The sequence below is a fragment of the Crocodylus porosus genome, unplaced genomic scaffold, assembly GCF_001723895.1.
Source record: "Crocodylus porosus isolate Cpor-Errol unplaced genomic scaffold, CroPor_comp1, whole genome shotgun sequence".
NCBI lineage: Eukaryota > Metazoa > Chordata > Crocodylia > Crocodylidae > Crocodylus > Crocodylus porosus.
The window spans coordinates 122,172,185-122,198,083 of NW_017728931.1; the positions used below are offsets into that span (position 1 = coordinate 122,172,185).

Below are 25,899 nucleotides of genomic sequence, written 5' to 3' on the forward strand. Positions count from 1 at the left end.
GGGCTGAATCATTTTGAGAAAATTATTGGTTGGTGATCAATTCCTATTCCTAGGTGATCAGTTCTGACTTAAGATCTGAAGTATAGCTCACTGTAAACTGCTTCTCAGGGTAAGTTAGCCTCTGCAGACCTCCATAATACTGCAGCAATACTTCTTCCAGTACCTGAAGCAAGTTGGATATTTCTACAACAGGCTAGTATGCAGCACAGACATATCTGTAAGCCAACACCATTTGCAGTAATTAGTTAGGACTTTATTTATTTAGTCTTAAATAATAACCTGGATTTTCAAGTGTGTACTTCCAGTGTATTTTAGTTAATTTCATAGCAAAGTGGGAGGAAAGGAAGCAACGTTCATGGAAAGTTTGCCACAGATGTTTGCAACAGCTAAACAAACTACTATATGTCCCTATTGGGGAGCACAGCTTCAAGGAAGTTGGTAGTTTGGAGAGCTAATGCCTTATTCTTTCCTATAGGCTAAAATTCCTGTCTGACCTAGTCTCCCATGATCCCAGAGATGCAAAAGATGAAAAGACAGCCCTGTAGTAATGTGGTACCATAAGGAAATACCCAACTGAACACTAAAGGTAAAAGTACTGAAGAAAATTCTTATTTTCACTTTTTTCCCCTGCTGAAAAAACAAATAAACCCAAAACATTTTCCCCACATTCTTCATTCTGAAGCTAATTTATATATGTGGCTTCATTCATGTGTGCTGTTCTAGTATCTAATTACATCGTTCTTCTTTTTTGTTGCTTCACCCCTCTGCTTGGATATTTCCATGTCTCCTTTATCAATGCCTTATTCTCCTTTTACTGAGTGTGCTATTTTCACATTATGTTTTTCCACACACAGCATCTTAGAACATGAAACCAAATCACTATCATGGGAAATTGGTCCAATTCACCCCTCATTGGAAAGGTGCACTTAGTAAGGTACTTTTTTGGTTACTGAAATCACAGAGAAGTAGTGCTGAAAGGGATCTCTGAAGGTCATCTAGTCCAGCCTGCTGCTTGAGGCAGGATCATCTCCATTCAAACCATCCCATACAAATCCTTGTCTAACCTATTACTAAAACTACAGAGTTAACCCTGCCACACAAATGAAAAGAATAGATAGCACCCTAACCTGCCACAGGCAAAACAAAAATACAACTGCAGCTAGCATCCTGCTGCTACAAGAATTAAAATGTTCAAGAAATCCAAGGAAGAGGACCACACTTCCTGCTAGAGGAATGCAAAATCCTACGTTTAGATCAATCTGACCACGGAGCAAAATTCTTTCCTGACTCCAAACAGAGCTATCAGTTTGACACTGAGCAAAGGGACAAACCCTCTAGCCAGAAATCTTCAGGTTTAAGTTCCAGCAGGAACACTAGCACTCCCCAGTCAAAATCCCCAGCTTCAGCTGCAGCCAACACCTAATGCTTCCAAGGAACATCACCAATGATGGAGATACCACAGTTTCCCTAGTCAGTCTAGCCCACTTTCTCACCTTTTTAACACTGAAGAAGTTCCCTCTTACCCCCACACCTAATATCCAATATCTACATTTTGCTGCTAGAACTAAGTCAATAGTCTACATCCCGCAGCAAGATAGAAAAGGTGTTCCCTATCTTTTTTATGGCAGCCCTTCACATATTTGAAGACTGCTGTCATGCCCTCTCTTAAGCACCTTTTCTGCATGCTGAGCATACCTATTTCCTTCAACATCACCTCATATGGCTTGTTTTTCAAACCCTTTATCATTTTTGTTGCCTGCCTCTGGACCCTCTACCGTCTCCATCTGACATGTCAGTCTCTGAGAAAACAGAGATGGGAAATTTTAGGCTGACATCACCAGGGATTCTTATATCACAGTAAATTCATGTGGCAATTACGCTTTATTCCTCCCCCTCTCTCCCTCCCACCTCCACTGGTCATATATTGAAATAAAACAACTTAGTTTTTAGCCCACACGATTTCCCCCAGAAGGACTCAAGACAACTAAATGTAACTGTTGGCTTTTTCCCCTTTTTTCTCTACATTTAAAGCTTTTCCCCCCTTGTGTAAAGGATGAGATGGTAAAGCAGTAAAGCTGTAATTGCTAGAGCACCAGAAGTTAAATTCAGACTTTGATCTGGTCACCAATCCAGCTGCAAATGGGTACCAGTCATTCAGGCTAGAGAATCAAAGGCAGGCACCAGACATGGTTCTGGCCATGTCATGCCCATGCTAGCCATTGGCTGGAGGGCCTCAACCATGTGCGCCCATTGGGCCATCTAGTCTTGAAGCAGAGCTCTTCATGACTTCTTTCATCCATGAATTGTTCATCTGATGACTCAATCAAGAGATCAACAACTGCAAGCCAGATCTAAGTGGCTCTCAGATTTGTTTCACCCAGAGTACACGTACTACCTTTACAGGAGGGAAATCTGCTGAAAGAAGCTACTGCCTAATTTTTGTTAAGTTTTCTCAGATGGGGAAGACTTTCTTCCACTTTTTGTTGAGTAACTTTCTTCAAGTGTAATCATTGGCAAATTTAGAGCCAATAGCATTTTCACGTTCTGATCAAACACTAGCAGGTTTTAAGTTATCCGAGGTGCCCTAGAAAGCAACTGACAAACAGTTTACAAATCTTGTCCTTCAACTTTTCCAGCCCTGAACTCCATAATCAGGGATCCTGATTTTCTCTGACAAAAAAAAATAACTCCCCAATTTTCAAATTAAAAGTAGTAATTCAAAATCCACACTTTTTCTGTGGTTAAAATGAAACACCACTAAGATAGATCTATCTATAGCAGCATTTCAGTTTAATCACAGAAAAATGTGGATTTTGGGTTACTCTTTTTAATCTGAAAATTGGAGGGTTTTTTTAAAAATCAGAGAAAACCAGAATCCTTGTTCATAATTGTACCAGCAGTTAGTGATGAAACACCGTGTAGATGTTGGTGGCACTATTGATGAACTTCTGTAGGAGAGCAGAAAGAGCTGTAAAGTTATCTTCAGTTCCTTAGAACTTGTTCAGCACCAGAAAAGCATTTCTTTTCTGGATACCTAGTAGAAGCCTCCCTTTAAAAAAGAAAGAAAAACAATTCTCCTTTATTTAAAGGAGGAGTGGGCAAAATATGGCCTGCAAGCTGAATCCAGCCCACCAAGAGAGTCTATCTGGTTTGCAGTGGGCCCCTTGGCCCTGCCAAGACAGTGGGGCTGTGGCATGAGCCATGGTGTATGGCTGGCCCTGCCCATGGTCCCATCCTATCTGCCCAGCCAAACATATCCTGCTCACAGGGGTCCTGGACTCAGCTTCCCAGCAGCCCCCATAATGGCAGCTCACTCTGCTCAGCTGCCAGCGTCTCCACTGCTGCCAGGCCAAGCCCTGCCGTCCAGGCAACCCAGATAGATTCCTGGGGGTGCCAGACAGAGTGGGTAGGATCTCCACAGACACTGGTCTGGGACCCCTGTGAGCAGGATACACTTGGCTGGGCAGACGGGATGGGACCATGGGCAGGCAAGAAGTCACATCCGACAACAGGGTCCCTGGAGCAGAGTGGCAATATGTTTCCCACACATCCCCGTCCTAGCCCCATGCTGTCATTGCCCCACAATCCTGACCCCACCCACCCAAGGCCCCGCCCCCTCCCATCCACATGGCTGAGAGCACCCTGCCTGTGGGGGTTTTGGGTCTGTCTCCATGGAGACCCTGCCCACCCACTCTGTCTGGCCCCCCAGTGGTGGATGCAGGGTAGATGGGCCCATATAAGGTTTGCCAGCAGTGGGTGGGAGGCAGATGGGCTGGATCAGTTCCCCCCCACACCCTTCTTGCAAAAGCTCACCAAAACTCCTTAAGTGGCCTTCCAGCCCAAATAACTGCCCACCCCTGATTTAAAGAGTCATGCTAAAAGGCTTCACACAAAAGCCATTTATAAAAAGTTTATAAAGGTAACCATGCAAATATATTCTTAATACTATCCAAACACATGAAATCTTGAATGTTTGTTCAGGAGTTAAACAGGGTGGGAAAAAAGACTAAAGATGAGATTAAGAATATTTTATATTTCACTGTCTCCAATAGATTCTACCAAGAAGTTTTAAAAAAAGTAACTCTTTCAAAAGCAAAGGAGATAAAACAGGTTTAAGTCCAAATCTTAAGCCTCTTACTGGATTTTAACTATGTTTTTCATAAACAAATTTTCACAAATAAATGATCTGATGACCAAAAGGTACTGAACCATTCCATTTTCTTTAAATCATGGCCAATATGTATATGGGTAGGCAATGTTTTTTGGCTGGAGTGCCAAAAAGCCACAATGACTACCTTGGAAGGTGCTGGAGTGCTGACGTGCTGGAGCCCAGAGCAGCTGTTTGCAGCCTCCTAGCTGCACCCAGCCCACGGAGCCCAGTATGCTTGCAGGAGGGATTGCAGCCTCCCAACCACCTGCTGGGAACAGCCTGGGTTCGGTGGCTGGCAGCAGCTGCTTAAAGCCTGGGCTGGCAGTGGTGTGCCAAGCAAAATGGCCTTGTGTGCCATGCTCAGCACACGTGGCAGGGGTTGCTGACCCCTGTGCTACACTGTGGGCTAGAGGAACTCACCTCTTATAAACTAGAATATTTCTGTGCCCTCAGAAAGACATGTTAAAATGTTATAAAACCCTGCTAATGCTAAAAAGTGACAACAAAAACTATTTCTAGACATACCAAGATGATATATATATATATATATATATATATATATATATATATCACGTACACTTCTTTGTACCACATGGATTTTTTTTATTTATTTATTTATTTATTTTTTACTGTCTTTCATCCCAAACAGTACCAAGCAATCCTGACAAAATAGTTTTCCAATCTGGCACCATTTAAGCTAACCACTTCAGCTATAAGCCAAAACAATGGACGCCAAATTGAAAAACAAATATTGGGAAAGAAAAAAATGTATTGTCAGCTTTTATACTGGTGCATTATTGCAAAAATGGGAGCTTAACTATGAACATTTAATTTGAACATGCCCCTTCATGATTATCACCATCTCTCATAATTGTTTCTTCTTTGACATACTGAATTATATTATGTCTCTAAAATACAACCAAAAATATCACTGTAACCCTGAAGGAAATAAAAATGATAAGCACTAACTATATGACGTAATAAATTATTTTTCAATAAACCAAACTGTGTTAAAATACTGTTCTTTCACTAGTCCTTTACTCACCAAAGGAGGGGCCATTGAACTTCAGACATGAAGCTACAGTAGAGGAATATAAATAACTGTTAAAATTCAGATACAATTAAGAAGCTTTTGGAAGTCATGTTCAGTTCTTTTCAAAGTGTCCCCACACAAAAATAAAAAATAGTAAACTTACCAGTTATATTTAAATACTTACTCTGAGCCTGCAGCCATTTCCGAATAAGAAGGTTCTGCTGTATCAACCCCCAATGGGATCACTATGCTCATGACGTTCGTTTCTGATAAATTCGATTACTACGGAGTCCTATGCATTGGTATCCAAAACACTGGGGCATGCCAGCCACAGTGCTCATTGCAAACATCTAAGTGCATCCACAAACCCTGTTTAAAAATAAGACAAGTAATTAAATCAAATAATTTTAAGAAGGCAATTCCGTATTATAGTATATTTAGATAATCTTGCTAAGGGATTGTTATGGTAGTTTTTGGTTCCAAGTTACACTGGAAAAAAAAAATTCAAATGGTACATATTTGTTGCCTACATTTGAAAGAATGTTAAAGCCTCGAACTAGTTGAAGTTACTAGATGACCACCTGGAAGCAGGGTTTAAGTTCTACATCAGTTGTTGAAACCAGCAGTCTCTTGTGCAAGTGAAGAGAGAATGTTTTAAATTTCAGTTTAACTAAATTCAGCTCAACAGTATATCACGCCCCTTCCCCCCATGTACGAACTACAGTTAACATAGTTCTGTTTAAGTTATTAAAAAGACTGCTTTTCTGTGAATTAACTGAATTCTAATTTCCAGCTAAACCCATACCACATGTTAAAGAAGCCAAAAAGACTATACATTTAAATTAAGGTTTGCTGCTTGGTGATTTGAATTGGTAATTAAAATATGCAGTAAAATAGCTCTGGTTAGATGCCTTTTAAAATACTTTTCACACCTTAAAGTTTTTTTTCTATATTTCAAAAAGGTCTGAAGCAAAAACTGAGCTTGACTATACACACTAGATGATCAAACTACAAATTACAGAATAAATGGTAAACCACTGTATGCAGAGTCTCATAAAATAGCTACTAAATGAACTTAAGCCACCTTGATTTTCAAGGAAAATCATACCAGTAATACATTATAAGAATTATAGAAACCTAGTTTCAATCATAATTACCCTTCTTTAGATGAGACAGCTCATCAAGAGACAGAAAAATAAAATGGCCACAATTCTCATTTTGCCCACTCAATTTTCAGCAAATAAGCTAAGCAATGAGAATGTTGTTATGATGGTTTAATTTTCTTCCTACACCTGCAGTGTAATTTAAAACCCAAATAAGCAAAACAGAATTATAGGATTATATTTAAAAGTTGTTTTAATGAAAAAAAGTTTAAGTCATTTAAATATAAACTTGGTTTCTGATTATACACATGTGAACACAAACTGACTGTTGATACTTCCAGGAATGTTCTTCTACTTAATACTATTACTGTACTTTTTTAAAAAGCAAAAAGATACAAAACAGAAAATGTAAAGTCGCTTAGTTAAAGATTCAAATGGATTTAATTGAAAGAAGATAAAAGTTTGAGAGGGTGGAATATAATAACCTACACCTGCTTAAGAACAAAAATTTTCATAATAAAGAAGGATGACATTTATTCAGGTACAACTCTGAGTGTTATTTACTGTGCTATATTATCATCAATACTGTATATACCAACGAAGACAAGCTTGCTACTTTTTATCCTAACACTGTAGAGCCAACACAGCTATGAGCGGTAAGTCTCTATAAAAGACAAAGACTTCTACAGAAATGAAGTCCTGCTACCATGCTTCCAACATCTTCATTACTTTCCCTCACCTTCTCCCTCTTCCTTCACCTCCATACCAGGTGTTCCAAACATTCATGTGCCCAAGGGCACATTCAAATTTACAAGAAAAAGCAGCAGGCGCCAATATGAATATTAAAGTTTAGAATTTAGAATCCTGGATATGCGCATACTACTCCCTCCCCAAATGAAAGTATGCGCCACTCTGTCACTGCATCTTTCAGACTGACTTGCTCTCATTTTGGCAGCTATTGCATACAGCCTGTGAAGAAAAAAAAAAAAAAAAAAATGCTAAAATGTTGCTGTTCTGAGTTCAACTGGCAGTTGCTGTTCTGAGTTCAACTGGCAGTGACAGTATTTTTTGTTGGAATGATGATTTTTATTGCTTGTGAAAATGCGTGCAGGCACCTGAAATAAACCTTGGGGGGCGGCATGCACCGTGGACACCGCATTGGGAACAGCTGGATTAGAGGGAGCTGGAGAGACATGCACAAATAGCACTGTGCACCTTTCTCCACTCCACAAACTGCAGTAACAAGTGAATGTATACCTAATGACCATTAACTTATCCAGCTTCCCTTGGTGGAAGAAGCAAGGTACAGTATTCAAATGAATATCTGTGTTTACTTGCAGGGGCATACTTCAGATCCATTATCTGCAGCACTTTCATACTGAATAAGTGCAGTATAGTTTATTTAGCTGTGCTTCTTGGATGAAGCATAATTCCCTGGTGACTTTACTACTCACTTATTTACAGGTGAAGCTGAGCTGTTGGTTTTGAGAAGTTACCACAGCATATCTAGAAAACTTAATAAGAAATAGTGGCTGAAAAAGAGCACCTCACTTGTAACATTTTATACTTCTACTCTGGGTGGAATTTTGCTTTTTCAATCAGTTTTGGTGTTACCAATCCAGACGGTCAGAAAATAAATCTGAAACATCTGGAAAGCCTGCATCAGCAAATGAAATGCAGAAAGAGTAAGAATGCACGGATAGAGATTTTTTAAGCCAATACTAATAGCCAATTTTTAAGGAGGCATATCAGCTGATATCGATTTGATTTCCCATACAGAGGCCAGCAGCTTGAAGGGCAGTGGCCAGCTGGTATGTCTGTTGTGGTGGAAGGGGAGGGGCAAGGGAGGGGGCATTGGGGGGGAGCCACAGAGGCCCCTGTGGTGAGGGAGGGAGTGCGGCTGGGGCAGATGATGCCCAGCGGGGTGGGGCATGGGATGGAGCTGTGGCTTGTCCAGGGGGCATGGGCGAGGGGGCTGCTCCCACCATTGCATGCACCCCAGAAAGGCATCCCATAGGATCTTCAAGTGTCAGTTGGCTGCCACTGTGCCAGGATCTTCCCAGTGGGGGCTGGGCCAGGCTGCGCTTGGGGTGGGCAGCGGTACCACTGGGAGGAGGGGACAGGAGAGGGAGGATGAGGGGGACACACTGCAGCTACCTCAAAATCCACTGTAGGCCCCCAACCCCCACTCCCAGTGCTGCTGCCCGCCCCGAGCACAACCCAGCCTAGCTCCCAGCAGAAAGAATCTGGCACAGCCCCAGCCCCCCAGCAACAGCCCACCCTGCCCTGCACAGATCTGGGGGCACATGCCCCCCATACCTTCCCAGTTTCCCACATTTTTCTCCGTTAAAGGAGAATGCATTTTTAAAGTTTATTCCCTTTCATATATTCTTGTGATCCACTTTTAGGTCACCACCCACATGTTGAGAAACACTGACCTAGTCCAACCCTCTGCCTCAGGCAGGATTCATTTCTATCCAAACTATGCCATATGATCATAATCTAAGCTCTACATAAGACTACCCTCAACTCTGAGAACACAGGCCTAGCACCCTAACCTCCCACAGGTAGGGCAGGGAAGCTACAGCAGCCAACGTCTTCCTTCTATAAAATGATGTTAATATATGCTCAAGAGATCCTGGGTAGGTGGCTATGCCCCCCACTAGAAGAAAACAAAAACCCCACAGTCCATACCAATCTGCCTACAGGGTAAAATTAATTCTTGACCCTAAATACGACTTGCAAAAAAAGCTCAAGTTATTCAATCTTTTAGCCAAAAAGTGAACATTAGTGAGTCTGCCTGGGCAATATTATACAGGGAGGAAAACTGGTAAGCCACAGAATCACAAAACTAATTAACTACCATTCAAAGTGTTTACTAAAGAAGGAAGAGAGCCTATTAATTTTATGAAGGTATATATAGATTTTTTTTATTACAAATGTGTGGCTTAGAGTAACCTACTCGCATACTACCGGGTGCCTAAGGTCTGGACTGAATTCACTGCCACAGCCACAGGAAGTCAACCAGGAAGCACTCAGCACAAGAGTGCAGAGGGGTGGAGGGACAAAGGCAACAGCAGCACAAATTCAGTATTAAAAATGTAAATAGGAGGCAGCAAAGTCAGTAGAAAAAGTGTCCATTTTCTTGCCTTTCCCATAGCAAGCAATTTACATTTTAGGTCGTCTAGTGGTATGCTGGTTCATTTAGTTCTTGGCCAAATTTCAACCATTTTGTATAAAGCAAGAAAAGTGATGAACCTCAATGCATTTTGCCAGACAACATTACAACAGAGGAATTTTCTTTTTAAGGGAAGGAGAAAGATCTCAGTTACACAAAGTGTAAAATATATCACTCTGACATTTGACTTTTCAGAAAAAAAAAGCGATCATAAAGGATTCTTCATTTATTATTATATTACCACAGGGGTGGTGGTAGGACAGTGCCAGCTCCAATTCCTTGCAAGGGGCTACTAAAAGGGGCCCCAGATGCATTACAATTATGCTTTGGTGTGGTTATCTAGTAAAGAGTATGGGGGCCCAGAAATGAACCTTTGCACAAGACCCTCAAAGGCTTGGCCTGCTACTGATTACCATCTTAAGATTTCAGGACATACCAACCTTCTTTCTTCAGCAAAAAGACCAGGATGCAGAACCCTCCAATGTTACTCCAACCAGGAACAGCTGCTGCAAAATAATGTGGTATTCAGTCACCAGCAGCTAGCTCAGAGAACAAAATTTGTGTTGCTTGCAATGATATTCTTCAAAGAAGAGGGTACCATATTGCCAATATTTTGATATTTCTCTTTTACACCAAGCACTCAACCTAAAGGAAAAAAAAATCTCAAGTACAGGGTCCATCTGCACTAGACAAAAGTGCACTGTTACAGCTATGGCTGCAGGCTACATCCCGAAAATACCATAACATGTTGAAAACTGTCATTTTGGATAGCGGGCAGTGGAATCTCAAGGAGAGAAGGGAGGAATCATTTACGCCATGTCCAGACCCAGAAATGTCCCATGTGTTGCACTGTAATATTCCCAAGGTGTCCATCTTATGGTTCTTTACACAACTCTCCAAAGCAGGTGCTTGGACTACAGGAATCGCCATACTGGATGAGGCTAGTAGTCCAGCAGATGTAACAAACCCTGTAGAGAATAAATAATGAATAGCCTACCCACAGGGAAAGGCTCTTCCCAATCCCCATTATTTAGTAATTAGATTATTATCTAGTCTCACAGTAAAAGCTCTCACATTGTGAATGTTTTCATGTTTAAATGTTTTCAACCCAATTTTCCCCAAACATAGCATTTTAAGTTAAAGAGTTCCACACGTGAATTATACATTTTGCTATTAAAAAAGAAAGAAGCTGGGGAGAGGGAAGAGTCCTGTTGAAACCCAAATACAATACACAACATATAATCCCACTATTTTATGCAGTATTTTACTGCAACATTTCAAGTAGTAATAGACTGCTCAGTCATTTTAGGTTATCTTTTTATTCCAAATGAACCTATCAGTCCAACTAAGTTACTCAGTACTAAAAAATAACTGGTCCACATTTTCTAGAACCATGCTATGTTTCTCCGTTAGACAAGTAAAATGTTATGTGGAGGACTAAAACATAATAGCCAACAAAACAAAGCTCTTACAAAAATTACACATTTAATTATTATTACAATTATTTAATTTGGAAGTTCTCAGTAGTTGTGTCTAATTTACTAATTTGTTCCAACATTTTCTCGCTGCTATTAGCCTGTCAGTACCCCATCTTTATTTCATAAAACAATCAGGCCCCTCAAATATCCTATTTTCTGAAAAACTAACAAAAGGAAGCCATTTAGCTTTTATGAAGTTTCTCTACCTTCCTTTATTACCCCCCTTTAATATTAAAAAACTGTAAGAGAATTGATAGGTCTTATAGATTACTAGGCTAAGAAAAGGGGTTTTTTTCCTAATTGTCTTTCAAATCTCCTCTTTGACCTCCTACTTCAAATTTTCATATTAAATTATGCAAGGTAAACTGCATGCACTTCTTTTACTGACTTTATCTGGACTGGATTTTCAGCCTTTGAAGGATTTTAGTTTATTAGAAATAATCTCTTTGAACCTTATCATTCAAGCATATAAAACTTTAAGTCTTGCATTCCTGCATCACCAGCTCTTCTTAATTTAGCATAAATGCATGAGTTAAGTGACTTAACTATGGCATTCTTATGCAACTTCCATAACAAGTCTAGAATATTAGTTTCCTTGCATCTGAGTCTTGTTATTTTGAGATCACTCTCCCTTAAGTTTAATCACAGTGCTATGTTTTTCTTTTTGGAATCTCCTTTCCTCCAAAAGATGAAAATGGAAACGGATCAAAACATGTTTAGATTGCAAATTATTAACTTTTTGAGGCTTTAAAATCCATTTAAGCTTTAGCTTGGTGACTCATTGTCACCAAGATATTCTGCATACACAATATTATTCTTGGGATCTAATGAAGTTCACATGCATCCTGTGGTTCTGTGTCCTTTTTAATACCAGTTTGTGACAGTAGAATCCATTTAGAACCCTCTTCTCCCACCTTCACTTTGCCTGGCACCACATGGAAGTGGAAGAATTCAAATGCAGCACATATGCAGGTCAATTAGTTTTAAAAATACGAAACACATTAACATTTTTTAGTCCCAATCCTGATGCTCCTTTTACTTCGATGGGCTGTATAAAACAGGGAGAGGAATGTGTATGTGTGGAGAGGGGGAAAAGGTTGACTGGCTGAGGCCTCAGGACTGCTTTTTCAGTAGAACTAGCAGATTCTTCTTCCTCTCATTTTTTTCCAGGACCAAAAGGGGACAGAGAGGAGAGAAGGAAGTCCAGTTTCTCACAAGACAAATGCTGGATGAAACAGCTATGGGTTATAAATTTGAGATGGAAAACTAGAGGGTACCATATATTTTGCTAGCTAGTCTGTGTGTGCCATTTCCATAATGTTCCTTAACCACTTCCAGGTGCCTGATGGCTGGGAAATTCTTCCCTTCTACAGACAGACAGCAAACAGGTTTTAATGGTTTTGTATTAACTAGATTTCTATTGCCTCTATGTAGTTTATTCCAAAATTCTGATTTCCTTTATTATATTAAATAATACACAGTATTTCTGAAGCAGAGATGGAACTGAAGAGAAGATTTTGCACTAGTAAAGCTGCATGAAGGCAGTGTAAAGGACTTGCTGGTGCACTTTATGAACAGCAACAACAGGGCTCTCCTCCTTCCAGTGTGTGCATACAGATGCAAGACTCGACAATCATAGAAAAACTGCTATTATATAACAAGAGAAAAAGCATGGAAAATTTAACATAAAACTGGGAGAGGGACTTACAGAAAGGTGCGACACAAGATCTTAATGGTGGATTTCAAGCTGATGTCCCTTCAAAGTGGTAATTTCTAGTTCTAGATGGCAAAAGGCACTCAAATGTAACGACTCTCCAAACAGACGCATTTTTCTTACATAGGCAAGACATCAGAAAAGTGTATCACACTTCTCATCCCTATTTTTGTTGAAGGGCCATTTAGATATTAAATAGAAACTCTGAATCTATGCAAAGTTGACAAGACCAGAAGGGACTACCTATAAAAGGTCAAACAGCAATTCTTATAGCAAGCCCTCTACTGATCCTAACTGAAGCAGAATCCTCCAGAAAGACTCAATCTAAAAACTTTAAAAAGACAGATTCCACTACTTCCCTTAGTTGCTTGTTCCAGTCATTTTCACCTTGTTCGTTACAAATCTGTGTTTTATTTCTACTTTAAAATTTGTGACTTATTTTTACTATTTATTCTTATGCTTGAGGGGGTGGAGAATAATAGCCTTAAAAGATAACTTATGTCATTACCTTAGTTAAATAAGAGTAAAAACTGAATAGTTTAAATAAAGTTCACATATATCTTTCATCAGGTTTCATGTACTTAACATATTAGAAATTTTGTCATTCTCCAGACAGCCATATTTTTTCAGATCATGCAAGACCTGAATGTCTAACACATATACCTTTTCAAACATGCCATTACTTTATAGAAGGAAGGGCAAGGAAACAAACTAAGTTTTGAAATGCCAATTTGGTACTCCTTCATTTACATATAGAACAATGAGCTTTTGGCCACACACAGGACTTTGGAGACTCAGTTGGTAAAAATCTGCACAGCAGGACAATAAGGATTCGAAGAAATTGTATTCTTGGAAAGCAAATGAAATCAACAGTCTGTTAGCAGTTGCATGCAATCACCACTAATAGATCTTTTGATTGCATCAAAGAAAATCTGAAAGAGTTATACTTTAGTAAAGAATCCCTGATTTGCTCCTATAATGTTCCATACTGTAGAACTTCATACCTTCTACAGTAACTGATCAATCCATAATTTGAGAAAATAACTTGGAGAGGAGGGCCACTTGCATGATCAGGGGGCAGCAGGGCAGGCCCTATGAGGAGAGGCTACGGGACCTGAACCTGTTCAGCCTCCGGAAGAAAAGGCTGAGGGTGGATTTAGTGGCCTGTTACAAACTAGTCAGAGGGGACCAGCAGGCATTGGGGGAGTCACTGTTCCCCCGAGCACTACCAGGCGTGACTAGAAATAACGGTCACAAGCTGGCAGAGGGTAGATTCAGACTGGACATCAGGAGGCGCTACTTCACTGTCAGGGCAGCTAGGATCTGGAACCAACTTCCAAGAGAAGTGGTGCTGGCTCCTATCCTGGGGGTCTTTAAGAGGAGGCTAGATGTACACCTTGCTGGGGTCGTTTGACCCCAGTACTTTTTCCTGCCATGGCAGGGGGTCGGACTTGATGATCTGCTCAGGTCCTTCCGACCCTACCAACTATGAAACTATACTAACCTCTAACAAGCTAGGTGGATAGCAAGAAATATTCCAGCCTCTTAATTAGGGAAGGAAAGCCCAAGAACACCGAGATGATAATTTAGGCCAGGGATGACTAAGACATAGCCTGCAGGCCAGATGTGGGCCATGGAGCTGCATGAGGCAGTTAGCCATGTGCATCTGAAGTCAGTCAGAAGGCAGGGGGCATACGCACCTTTATAAAATGCTGCCACTGCTAATCCTGCCACCAAACTTCTGACTCATAGGGAGCCTTATGGGAGAGATCCACAGCATGAAGTCACATCATCTGACTTGCAAGGGTGCCTGCAGGGCCAGAAATTTGGTGGTGAAAGAAGCAGCAGCTGCTATGGCTCTGGGAGTTGCAGCAGTTAATGTTGCCACCAGATGCCAGACGACAGACTGTCCCCACACCACTCATCTGGTCCATGTGGCCAAATGAGTTGAACACTACCGGTTTAGACTACAATGTACAGAAGGCAGAACCAAATGAAGGTACTGAAGGATGCAGCTTTCTACTGGAAAAAACCTACATCTTCTATAATATACTATAAACAACTAGGCAGGACCACATACATTTTAGGTATTTTAAAAGCATTAGAATATTTAAAGTAATTGAAAGATCTTATCTTAAGATCTTCTGCAGTTTTCAAGAGGGACTCATAATGCACTGTATTACTAGAAAGTTCTCTCCAAGAGATATAAGGAAGGGCCTAGAGGGAGAAAAGCAATAATAGTTCTGGTTATATGTTTGAGGGGGGGAAGTATGGGATGGAAACAGAAGAGTCTTAAGTTCCTCTACACAAATAGGCATGCACCTAATTTATGCCCTAGCATCAGCACCATTTGAAGACCTGGTGACTTGCACATCAATTTGCCATCCTCATTCCACAGCCGACTTGCATCTTTTCAAAACAGAGAGTATACACTTTATTAGCTGAAAAGTGACTTGAGGAAACTGCAGCAACCATACCCTTCAGGGTTCCAGATATATCTAATATCTACAACTTAAGGAAAGACTGTCAGGTGGCTGAAAGAGTACAATGGCTTATATATTTCTTTAACTGAAGCATTAATAGGCTTATTCATACTTGGTAAGCCAAACAGACATTTTAAGTGTTCCAATTTTAGAATAATATTCACTCCTAAATTTTTTGTGAAACACACATTGTTTTCTGACCTCTACAAAATGCAAACTGCTTAATGGAACATCTGACCAAAGCATATCATCTTCCTTCGCACATGTTCTCAGAGGAAGTTAACTTGCAAGACTGAAGAAGCATAGGTAAAAATTACATGTTAACTACAGGGAGAGAAGATGCAGGTAAGTGGGGTATAATTACCTGGAGTAATCTATTTGTATAATAGGGAGTGAGCAAAGAACAAAAGCACCTTTATAGGGAATGGAGATAAACCCAAAGTTAAATGTTACTAGAAAAGATGGGTATTTTTATTTCCTCCTTTGTACAATGCTTTTTCTATTCATCAGCATCAGAGAAGCAAGCTGCTGAGACGAACTGACTTTTTTCCAATGTATTTGTACATTATTTTCAGACAGTTGGCATTTAGACCATACTTCTTTGTTGTTAAACTACACAGCGGGCTGGTGCCTCCCTTCCAGCTTTAGGACTTATAATTTGTTTTTTTTCTTTCTTTCTTTCTTTCTTTCTGAGGGAATCACTGCTTTGTATGTCCCACAGATGGGAGAGGGGAAAGGATGCAGCACACCTGCTGGAGGATGCTCCACTGGGACTGAAACACCCCCCTGGGGCCAGCTGGGGAAGGCCCCGTCAGGAGCACAGAGGAGCTGTCCATATCCAGGCCACTGCAGCACAGGTGTGGAAGGAGGTGCAGGGAGTCTGTCACCCTGCCCAGGCCCCACCATTGTGGGGACTGGAGGTGCGGGCTGAGCAGAGCAACCATGGGACTGAGCAGAGCAACCATGGGGCTGAGAGTCTTGCTGCTGCACAGCAGTAAGGCACAAAAGAACTCCAGGAAGGGAAGGGGAAGGCAGCACAGCACCAGGCACACAACAAAGACATAAGAGGCCAGGGCTATTTCTGCTGGAGGTCACTAAACTAGGATTGAGCTATTGTTTAACCAATATAATTAGAGGAGGTTAAACTGATAATTTTTAAAGGATACTTACATCCCTAACATATGCACACAAAGCAATAGCATCACTATTGATTACAGAATGTTACTAAGAAGTTGCAAGACCCTTAACATGACTTATAAGCAAGTCAAAAGCAAAATGACTACTCCCATCCTCAGAAGCCTACTCCTGAAGAGTCTTTTACCCTCTTCCCCCCTGCAATCTTACATCAGTTATTCAGCTGTTAATTAATCTAAGCAACTGGCATAGAGGGAAGCTAGTTTCCACTAGGCTCCAAGGCCCACTTCATTATCATCTAGGCCAGTGCAGGCAACTTTTTTGGCAAGCATACCACAAGATAGCCCCACACCCTTCCAGTGTACCACTCCAAACCCCTTTCCATGCGAAATCAGCTGCTCCGCCTTCTGCTTTCTGCCATGTGCTCCCTGTCTGATCTGATTTGCTCCGATTTGCTTTCCGCTTCATTCACCATGCTTCTCATTTCAACCTGTTGCTCTGTTTTTTGCCCCCTGCTCCATCTGCCACTGTGTTAAATGTCCCCACCCCAGTCTGCCATGTGCCCACACAGAGGCTGCTTGCACCAAGAGTGGCATGCATACCACAAATTCGTCACTCTTCATCTAGACCAGGGGTTGCCAACCCCCCCAAGCCACAGCCTGGTATACCAAGTTTAAAAGGATTGGCTGCCTTCCCGCAGTGTGCCAGTCACTGCTGGTCTATGGTCACTTTCAGTTCACAGTTTGCCTGTCTGCAGCACGAAAAGGTTGGGAGCCCTGATCTAGGTATCCAAGGGCCCCTCCATTAGACATGGGACTAATGCAGGAACAGGTGAAAGGAATTAAATACGTATTTCTCTAGAGATTTCTACCTGTCCATTAGAAGGCTTTCAGGGTTTCCCTTTATTTTTTCTCTTTTCTTACTTCCTCCCCATTCTCCCCCAAGAAGAAGAATGACACTGAAAGGAGCTAAGAAGAAGGGGGGTGAAAGAGTAGTGGAGGAAAAAAGGGAAAAGTAGAAAGGAAATAAAAACATGAGCTATGGAATGAATGAGAAAAAGTGAATCAGCTCAGCAGGGATCAAGGAAGGGACAAATAGAATGAAAAAGAGTTCAGAGAAAGAGTGAAGGTAATTGAAGAGAGTCGGCTCTTTGATTTTAAAACCTCAGTTTATTGCCACTCATTCTCGCAGAAGCCAACAAAAAAGAAAAAGGAAAGGGAATATAATCCCAATAGCATGTCTCCAGCTGTAACTTCAAGCTCCCTAAAATTGTTAAGATTATTAAATGTCTCAAGGAGGAAAAAATCCCACACGCTCTTTGTCTCTCAGAGAAGGTCCATCTATCTTGAAGCTCCATCCAACATTCAGAAATCATCAAGAAAAGAAGTATAAGAGTGTTCATTCTTGTGTGAGAGTCTTTAGCAAAGAAGATCTTCCAAGTTGACAGGCAAATTTATCCTGGAGGGGATATATTTCCCCCCCATGATAAATTCATGGAAGTGTACTTCTTGTAGTTTCTAAGAGGAGAGAACAATTCTCCCAGTAGATACATAACACCTGAACGGGGCTTAAAACCACAAACAGGTGTTATATTTCTACTGGGACAATCTACTGGGAGGGAAAATAAATATAATAAAATGCATAGTGCCAAGCGTTGTTCTTTATTAATTTGCAGAAAATACCAATTGATTAATATTAAACTTATCTAATCTCTCACAATAAACTTGGTGTCTCACCTCTTTTCTATTACCATTAGATGCAGAATTCCCCTAAAATAAAAATTTCTAATAGTCAACATCAAGCTAATCAATTTAACAATCTAATAAATGAAAAAAAGTTACTGATTTCATTCCAGATATAATTCTCACATCTCAGTGAATTTGTTGTCTACAGGAGAACAGTTTAAAGATATTCACAAAACTGTTCCCTAAAAAGTTATACTATACATTCAGAAACTTCTCTAGAAGTAAAATTAACTACATTCATTAGTATTTATTGTTTCTCATTATTCACAATTAACATTTGAAATCAGGCACTTCAACAGCCATCTTTAGGCAGTGTTCAATAAGCAGGCCCAGTTAAGTTACATCTCTTATTACTCTGCTATTTTTCATAACATCTACCTAATGCTCCCATGGAAGGGTCTTAATTACAATAAACCTCTGAAAAATTATATTTTAAGTATCAATTTTCAAATGCCTTTTTCCTACAGTGAATAGCTGCTGATGAAGAATGTATTCATATTAATGTGACAGGAGAAAATGCAGGTTTTTACAATATTCACCAGCTAGCTACAATTAAAATTGGCTGAAACACAGCGTAAGTGTTTCAGATCTTGTGAGCAACCAATGCGATTTGTTTCAATATATTAGTAATATATTATGCACATAAAATAGCTTAAAACCTGACCATTCAATTAAATCTTTTTCTATTTTGCGTTACAGTTTTTTCCACTCATGCAGATCGCTACACATAAAGTTTTCCCTTTCTTTTAAGCAGCATTTTACTTGAATGGATCCTGGATTGAAACTCCCACTTTCATCTCATCAGTTTTCAGAAGCTGGAGGACAGCTTAATGATTAAACTAGGAAAACTAAATTTTTAACTCTTCAAAAGTTTTTCATCTTTCATGGCTGTTTAAAGCTTCCTCTCTATTTTCAGCAGCTAAACTATGGTCCCAAATAGCTCTGAGTTATTTCTTGATAGCCATATACTGGATTGGTTATAGGTTTTTTTGTTGTTGTTTTTAAATCAACTGTGGAAGCATCATTTTGGGCTGAAATCATTTCATCATAATCTCAAACAGTAACAAAATTTATTTGAGAGTAATAACACAAGCATAAACTGCAACTTTTAACATAGGGAACAGGAAGTGAATGACTGCTCAAAAGTGAAAGTAGATAGCTTTTCCTCCAGGGATTATTTTTAATTTTCCAATTATTGTATGTTAGATGAACAGTTTCATCTGATGCTTACAGTTGAAACTGAAAATTGAAATCCCAGCTCCAAAAGAGGAACTCTATCCCAATAAACTTTGAGATAATTGCTACTTTTTAAATAAAAAATAGAAAGATATAAAGAGGGGGGTTTTTTATTCTCAGGTCAACAAGCTCTTATTTCAAAGTTGCATTCTAAGCAAAGAGCAAGCCAAAAAAACTAAACCCAGAGTTGAGGGGAAGAGCTGTAACCTCTCTCCATTTTTTTAGAACAGGGTATCTGTCACATGTAGCATGGGGAGCCTCTGGGTGTGGCACACAGCAGACTGGGGAGGGAACAGGCAGCACTACAGCAGACAGGGCAGGAAGCAGCAAGCAGAACAGCAAACAGGGCAAGAGCAAGGGAAGTAGAGTGGCATTTGGGCAGGATAAGCAGCTAATTTGTAGCATATCTGCCAAAAAGGTTGGCTTCCAACTGTTCCGGAACAATCGAAACTTCTGTGAATCTGTGAAACTACCCACAAAAATACTTCTCTGCAATATTACAATCCTAATTTTCAAATTAAGTAGCAACAGCAATAAAATATTTTCACAGTAGTGAAAGAGTCCACCTAAACCAACTGTTAAGGTATGATCAGCTGTCTAGGCATGGAATATCAGTTGTCTAGTTTAACAGACAGATGGCTCTAAACATGGCTCCCTTACAACCATACACTTAGTAGTTAGGCATAATTTCCCTCTGACTAGCAGAGACAAAATGAAAGTTAAGAAAATTCAAAATTAAATGCAGCAGAATATTGCCTGAACTGGTCAAATTGGAGGGGGCGGGAGGAAAAAACAAAAACAAAAAACAGTATTACAACCAATTCATAACTATATAAAATTATTTGAAAATATTAAAACCTTGCTTCTAACTGTTTCAGGTTTTCATTTGAAAAGTATATTGCATGGTTTTCAATATCATCTTGCTAAATTTATGGAGCTACTTACATCTATTTTAACATAAATTAATGTAGTTGCTATTTTTAATTATACAACATGAGGAAAAAGCTCATTAAAATTAGTCATACCCTGATCTGAGTTAGTTTTCACAATAATTTCATTTATGGAGTCAAAAAAAGTGATCAAAGATGACCTAAAATTACATTTTACCCAAGCTCCCCAGAAAAGCCACTGAGGCCACAGGAATAATGAAAACACCATCTTCATAGCAGAACTTTTGCTGTGACAGATATTAAAAGTAAATTAAAAATATCTTTGGAAATTCTTGTCTTAAAACTGGACTTCATGCCTGTATTTTGGTACTTGTATGTGTAAACTGACTTTCAAAAAAACAAACAAACAAAACAAAAATACTAACTACCCAGCAATTCCCAGGTAAAATTTCTACCCAAGTGAAGGAGAATATTTAAAAATGGTGGTTTTCCCTTTAAGTAATAGACGTAAACCATTAAACACGCTTTGCCTGTGCAGGGTTCAAAGTACTTCACCTTTTCAAAATATATAGGATGTATGTCAAAAAGTTCATTTGGACCATGGAAGAAAGTACTCTTTGAATTTATGAAGGCCTTGGTAAGCTACTTTCTTACACTCTTATTTAGAAAAAAAGAGAAATAAATAAAAATCCTGAAACAGTAAAAATATAACACAATAAACTACAGTCTCTATGGTTCACTGAAATAATAAAGATGACTTTTTACCATTTTATAATGCAATAATAAATCTATGCGAATATTCCGAGAGCTCCTCCAACTAATTATCAGCACAGAAATCTTAAAAAAAAACCTGTATAAAAATTCTGCAAGATAACTAAAATGTTTATGTGATAGCCAGTTCCTGTTTATGAAGGCCCGTGATTATTTTTCAAATACATTTTTGTTGTACTCCATCTTAATCAGGCTCTAAAGGTAGCAGGAGAAATTATTATTACATTTTTTCTATTGTAGTTACAATTTTTTTCCTGCACATGATTATGGATCTGCAGATGTTATTTCAGGAGACAAATTTAACTTCTGCTGAGGTACCTTTTAGTTTTCTGGCTAGTAAGAACAGAAATGAAACAACGTTAATATGACTATAATTCTAGAGAAGCCTACATTGTATGTGTATGGAAGGTCCAATGAACTTGACATAGCTTTCCAAGTCTAGAATATAGTGATACAGACTCTTAGGAGATCTAGTCAGCAACCAACAGATGCCCAAATAAGGAAGAACATCCCTATAAAACTGAAGGTTCATTTAAATCCTGGTACCATTTTTACCACACTGTTACCCCAAACAACTTAAAAACAGTACCTGGTCCAAGGTCACAACCTGATAAAAATCTCAAAATGTTGAGACCAGTACAAATACAGGTTATGCTGGCATCACAAAACCAGGAACCAATTTAAAAGCTGCAGTCTGCTATTTAAGTCAGGATGCAGGGAAGCCCCTTAAGAATTTTTGTGCATCCAGACTTTTTTTCCTGACCATTTTTTTTGGTAGAGTGTATTATATAACACTTAACTCAGTGGTTAAAGTTTACTTGGGACAAAGACCCCCCTCACTCTTCCAAGACTTGCCAGAGGCACTTAACTTTCTGCCCTACAAATAGTTGAAACATCAATATTAGTATGTAAAATTAGCATTTAATTTTTTGTGGGATTAAGCTTAAATATATTCTTCAAACTTCAGAAGTCTTAACTTTGAATCTAGGCAAGAATTTAGATTATTTCCAAACAAAATACTAATTTAGTTCTATACATGAAAACCTTACCGCAGATCATATACATATGATCTGAGTCCATGAACTATGACAAATTCTCAAAACAAAATTAAAAATATTATTGTTCTCCTTCAGATTAATGATCAAATGTATGCTATAGAAATCAGCTACCCAGAGGTAGAGATGGTTTTAAGATCTGGAACCCAGATTACTAAAAAGATATTAATTCATCTATTAAGTCTGCCATTTGGAGAATACTGATATACTGATAAATTTCTCATTCACAATTGGACATTTCCCCAAAATGAAAACTTTTAAAGATTTCGGTACATAACCCACAAAGGCTCCCTTTTTGATAAGGGGAAAAAGGGCATAAATATATTTCTTTTTTTCTTTAGAGACTTTGTCCTGAAAATCATTAACATGATACCTCAGTGCCTCAAAACATTTAAATTAATTTAAAGAAAGGCACTGGGCCCTGTAAGGTAAGGAAGCATTACTATCTCCATTTTACAGATGGAGAAAGTGAGAAATAGAGAACTGAAGTGACTCACCCAAGGTCACAGAGGAAGAATCTGGAAGATTTCCCAATTTCCAAGGAGGTCTTATAGTACAAAAATAATTACGGCTAACAAAGACAATGCTGTGCATTTTTTGAAATTTCAAATTTTTGTTTCAGCTGTTCAAATTACTTCTAAATCTATTTTTGTTCATTTTAAATGAAATGTTGCCAGTGTTTTCTAATTCAGCATAACTAGGGTCACATAGATAGGAACAACTACCTAGAGAAACAAAAACCAATCAGACACTTCATATTTTCACAGAAACCATAGTACTATTAGCAATTTATGCACTTGATTTAAAAATAGAAACCTAGAGGGGGAAAAAAGCAGAAAATCTCTCTAATCTAGAAACCCCCAGAAGTTTACCACAAGTCTTCTAATAATCCCTAGTTGTTTTTTAAAATATATACTGTGAAATAAAACATGATTTTAATTTTAAAAGATCCTATCATCATGGGACTAAAATATGATGGCGCATATGATGGGGCATGCATTGCTAGATCATTAACACATTACTTGAAGTGTTCAAGACACTCAGTCTTTAGCCTCAATACAAGGAAGGTGTGCATTAACCTGTAACGCAGGTCTTACCCCCAATCTCACTGTTCAAATGATACATACCTAAAAGAAAGACTATCAACTCTCCTAGAAATAACACTGCTCAATTCTTTAAGTTAAAAGAAAAATGTCATTTTAACAGAAATTTTTGTTGTTGTTGTTTCTCTAGATCCAGAACATTCCAACGATATATTATAATGGAAACTTTTCCTTCATTATAGTAGGGACAAAATTTACAGACCGGTCCAAAAGTGACAAAATTTGCATTTATCTTTTTAAAACTGAAGCTTACCCATACTAAACCCCCAACAAGCTTCCATATTTGCAATAAGATCTGGAGATCACAACTGTGCTCAATATATTGCCTACCAAAGAATAAGTCCCTGCCCCATCCTGCCCCCCCTCACTTCCCACACACGCACACTGTAGCATATTTATAGTGGTGATACTAAAAGGCTCGTATTTCATTTGGGAAAGGAGAGAGAAGGAATGAGTTTCACTTTTTCTGTATGTCAAAATAGGACTTTAGTGAATTTAAAAGATTCTCATCCCACATAATTACGTATATGGAAACTTTAAACCCAAAGCAGCAAAGTAACAGCTTTTAATTCTGTCTGCAAGCCTCCTTAAATATTAATTCTCAAAATAGCATTCTCATATTCCCAAACTATCAGCATTGCCAATGAAGACCACTGTCTCCCGTAAAGAAGGTGTGTTACTGAATGAAAGTGAACATGACATTCACAAACAAGAGATCTAAGAATCTGGTGGTTCTAACTTTGTCTTTATTTGATAAATATTAGCAGTCTTTGTGTTAGCACTAGATTATACTCCCAGCTAACTTTCAATTAATTAGTAGAGACAGGAACTTGTTCAAATTATTTTTAAAACAGAAAGCGAGATTAGCATGGCATGCATATAACCTCAAGGAAACGCACACACCCCAAGAAGCTGCTTGAGTCTGTCCTCTCCCCCCCCACTGCAAAAGTGGTCTCGTTCATTTGCCTTTCACACACACAACCAATAAAATTAATCAGCTGGAACACTACATTTTAATCCTAGTAAAGTCAAGATATGTTTTGTACAAGATTGGAAAAAAACTGGGCTTTTCATTTAAGCATAATAAGCCTGTAATATGCTGCAGACAAACGCACTGCATGGGGTGTGGAGGACCCAAGCTGATTAGATTACCACAACATCAGCCCGAGGCCGCCATTTTTAGAATCTCTAAAGGACAAAAGAGGGAAATTACAATTTTTACTCTACATTTTCAATAAGTGACTCCAAAAGTAGCACGTTTATGGTCAAACACTTATGTCTACTACCTATGGCCACAAACCTGTCTTTCCTTTCACTGAGGTGGGTCTCAGGAAGACAAAAACCGTTTGGTTATTAATGCTTTGAAGAGGATGTAAATAAACGGAGACTAAAAGCAGTCTGAAATGCAGACGCAGCCCTTAAATTCTGACTTTAATCTGAGGGAGAGGACATCATTCTGGAGACCTCAAGGCTTGGAGCCACCCTCCATTTCCAAGCGACTGGGCACAGGGGAAATACAGGACCTTAATAATCCAACGAGGTGAGATTTCTTCTCCCCTCTTTAGTGAACCGTTTATTTCTCCTCCCCTGTCTGCAGCAATAGGGAGCACTCCCTCAATCCCTCTCCAGAGGAGATTTGACCTGCGCCAGGCAGGGCGCACCGAGAGAGACCAAAACCCAGCAGGCAGGGGCATCGCAGATTATTGCCTTCGGCTTCTTCCCAGGGAGGGGGATGGGAGAATCACCCCCTTTCACATGGGCACAGAAACTCTTCCCAACTGTTTTCTGATCGCCCAGGTTACAGCCCAGTGCGGAGAGCAGCACGGGGCGGGGGAGGGGGGTGTGGAAGGCGATGGAGATTAGGCCCACAACGAGCCATTTTAGCCCCACAAAGCAGTAACGTGCAAACAGGAGCGAAGCCTGCCTCCCCCGCAGCGCCCGGGCAGCCCGGCTCCCCTCCCGGCCCGAGGGACGGCGCACAGCTGGCGTGACCGCCACCCCCTTCGGCTCCTCCGCGCCCACAGCCCGCCATATTCACGAGGGGCAGCGGCTTTTTCGTGTCTCGCAGCGTGGCGGGCAGCCCCGGGCACTGCCGCCTCCACACGCCCCCTCCCCGGCCCGGCCCGCGCGGACACTCACCGGGAATGGTTGCAGGCCAGGCGGCAGCACGGGCGAGCCAAGCCCCTCTCCCAGCCCGGCCACAACAATGCAGCAGCCCCACTGCGGCTCTCCCCGGCCGAGTAGTGCTCAACCCCGCACACCCCGGAGCGCCTGAAGCCTGCAGGGACCCGCTGGGAAGCGCCCGTGCCTCAGGACCCGTGTACCAACCCCGCAGCCGCCGCGGCTCCCGTGCCTCCCTCCTTTCAGCCGCCTACGCTCCCTATGTCACTGCCTCTCTGGGAAAATGGCGTCCGCTCTCCCCTCCCTTCCCCCCCCCCTGCACGGGCTCGCCCGCCCCGCCTGGCAGGGGCAGGGTTACCAGGGCGAAGCCAAACAGCCGCCATTTTGCTTGTGGGCTGAGGCGCCGCCCGGGCCCGCGGAGGCCTCCCCGGGGTCCATTTTACGCGGGCGTCGCCCTGGCTTTGTTGGGCAGGGCGGGCCGGAGTCGTCCCGCACGACATCGGGGCGATTCTTCCCGACAGACGAGGCGTGGATGAGCCCGGGGGAGGGGAAGGCTGCCCGGGGAGCTCCTAGGCCACGGAGCGGGACGCGTGGCAGCGCGAAGACGGGCGCTCCCCGTGTGCGCGGGGCTGCGGCGGTTCCTGGCGCTCGCCCAGGGGGCAGGGACGGGGCTTCCCTTATTTGGAGCCTCCGGAGCTCGGCACA

General features: G+C 40.6%; 1 protein-coding gene across 7 annotated transcripts in view; it reads right to left on the reverse strand.

The window, feature by feature from the left end:
* KMT2E (lysine methyltransferase 2E) overlaps positions 1 to 25,477 on the reverse strand; it is a 90,426-nt gene extending 64,949 nt beyond the window's left edge. For 2 of the 7 annotated variants that reach the window (XM_019543573.1, XM_019543568.1), the window contains exons 1-3: positions 25,213 to 25,474; positions 9,905 to 10,432; positions 5,368 to 5,552 (exon numbers count right to left, since the gene is read on the reverse strand). In XM_019543573.1, coding sequence (XP_019399118.1) covers positions 5,368 to 5,438 — 71 coding nt within the window. In that variant the 5' untranslated portion in view covers positions 5,439 to 5,552; positions 9,905 to 10,432; positions 25,213 to 25,474. Of the gene's footprint in view, positions 1 to 5,367; positions 5,553 to 9,904; positions 10,433 to 25,212 lie in introns of all 7 variants that reach the window. The other 5 variants (XM_019543570.1, XM_019543569.1, XM_019543574.1 and 2 more) reach the window with 5 other exon arrangements.
* Positions 25,478 to 25,899: the final 422 nt, after the last annotated feature.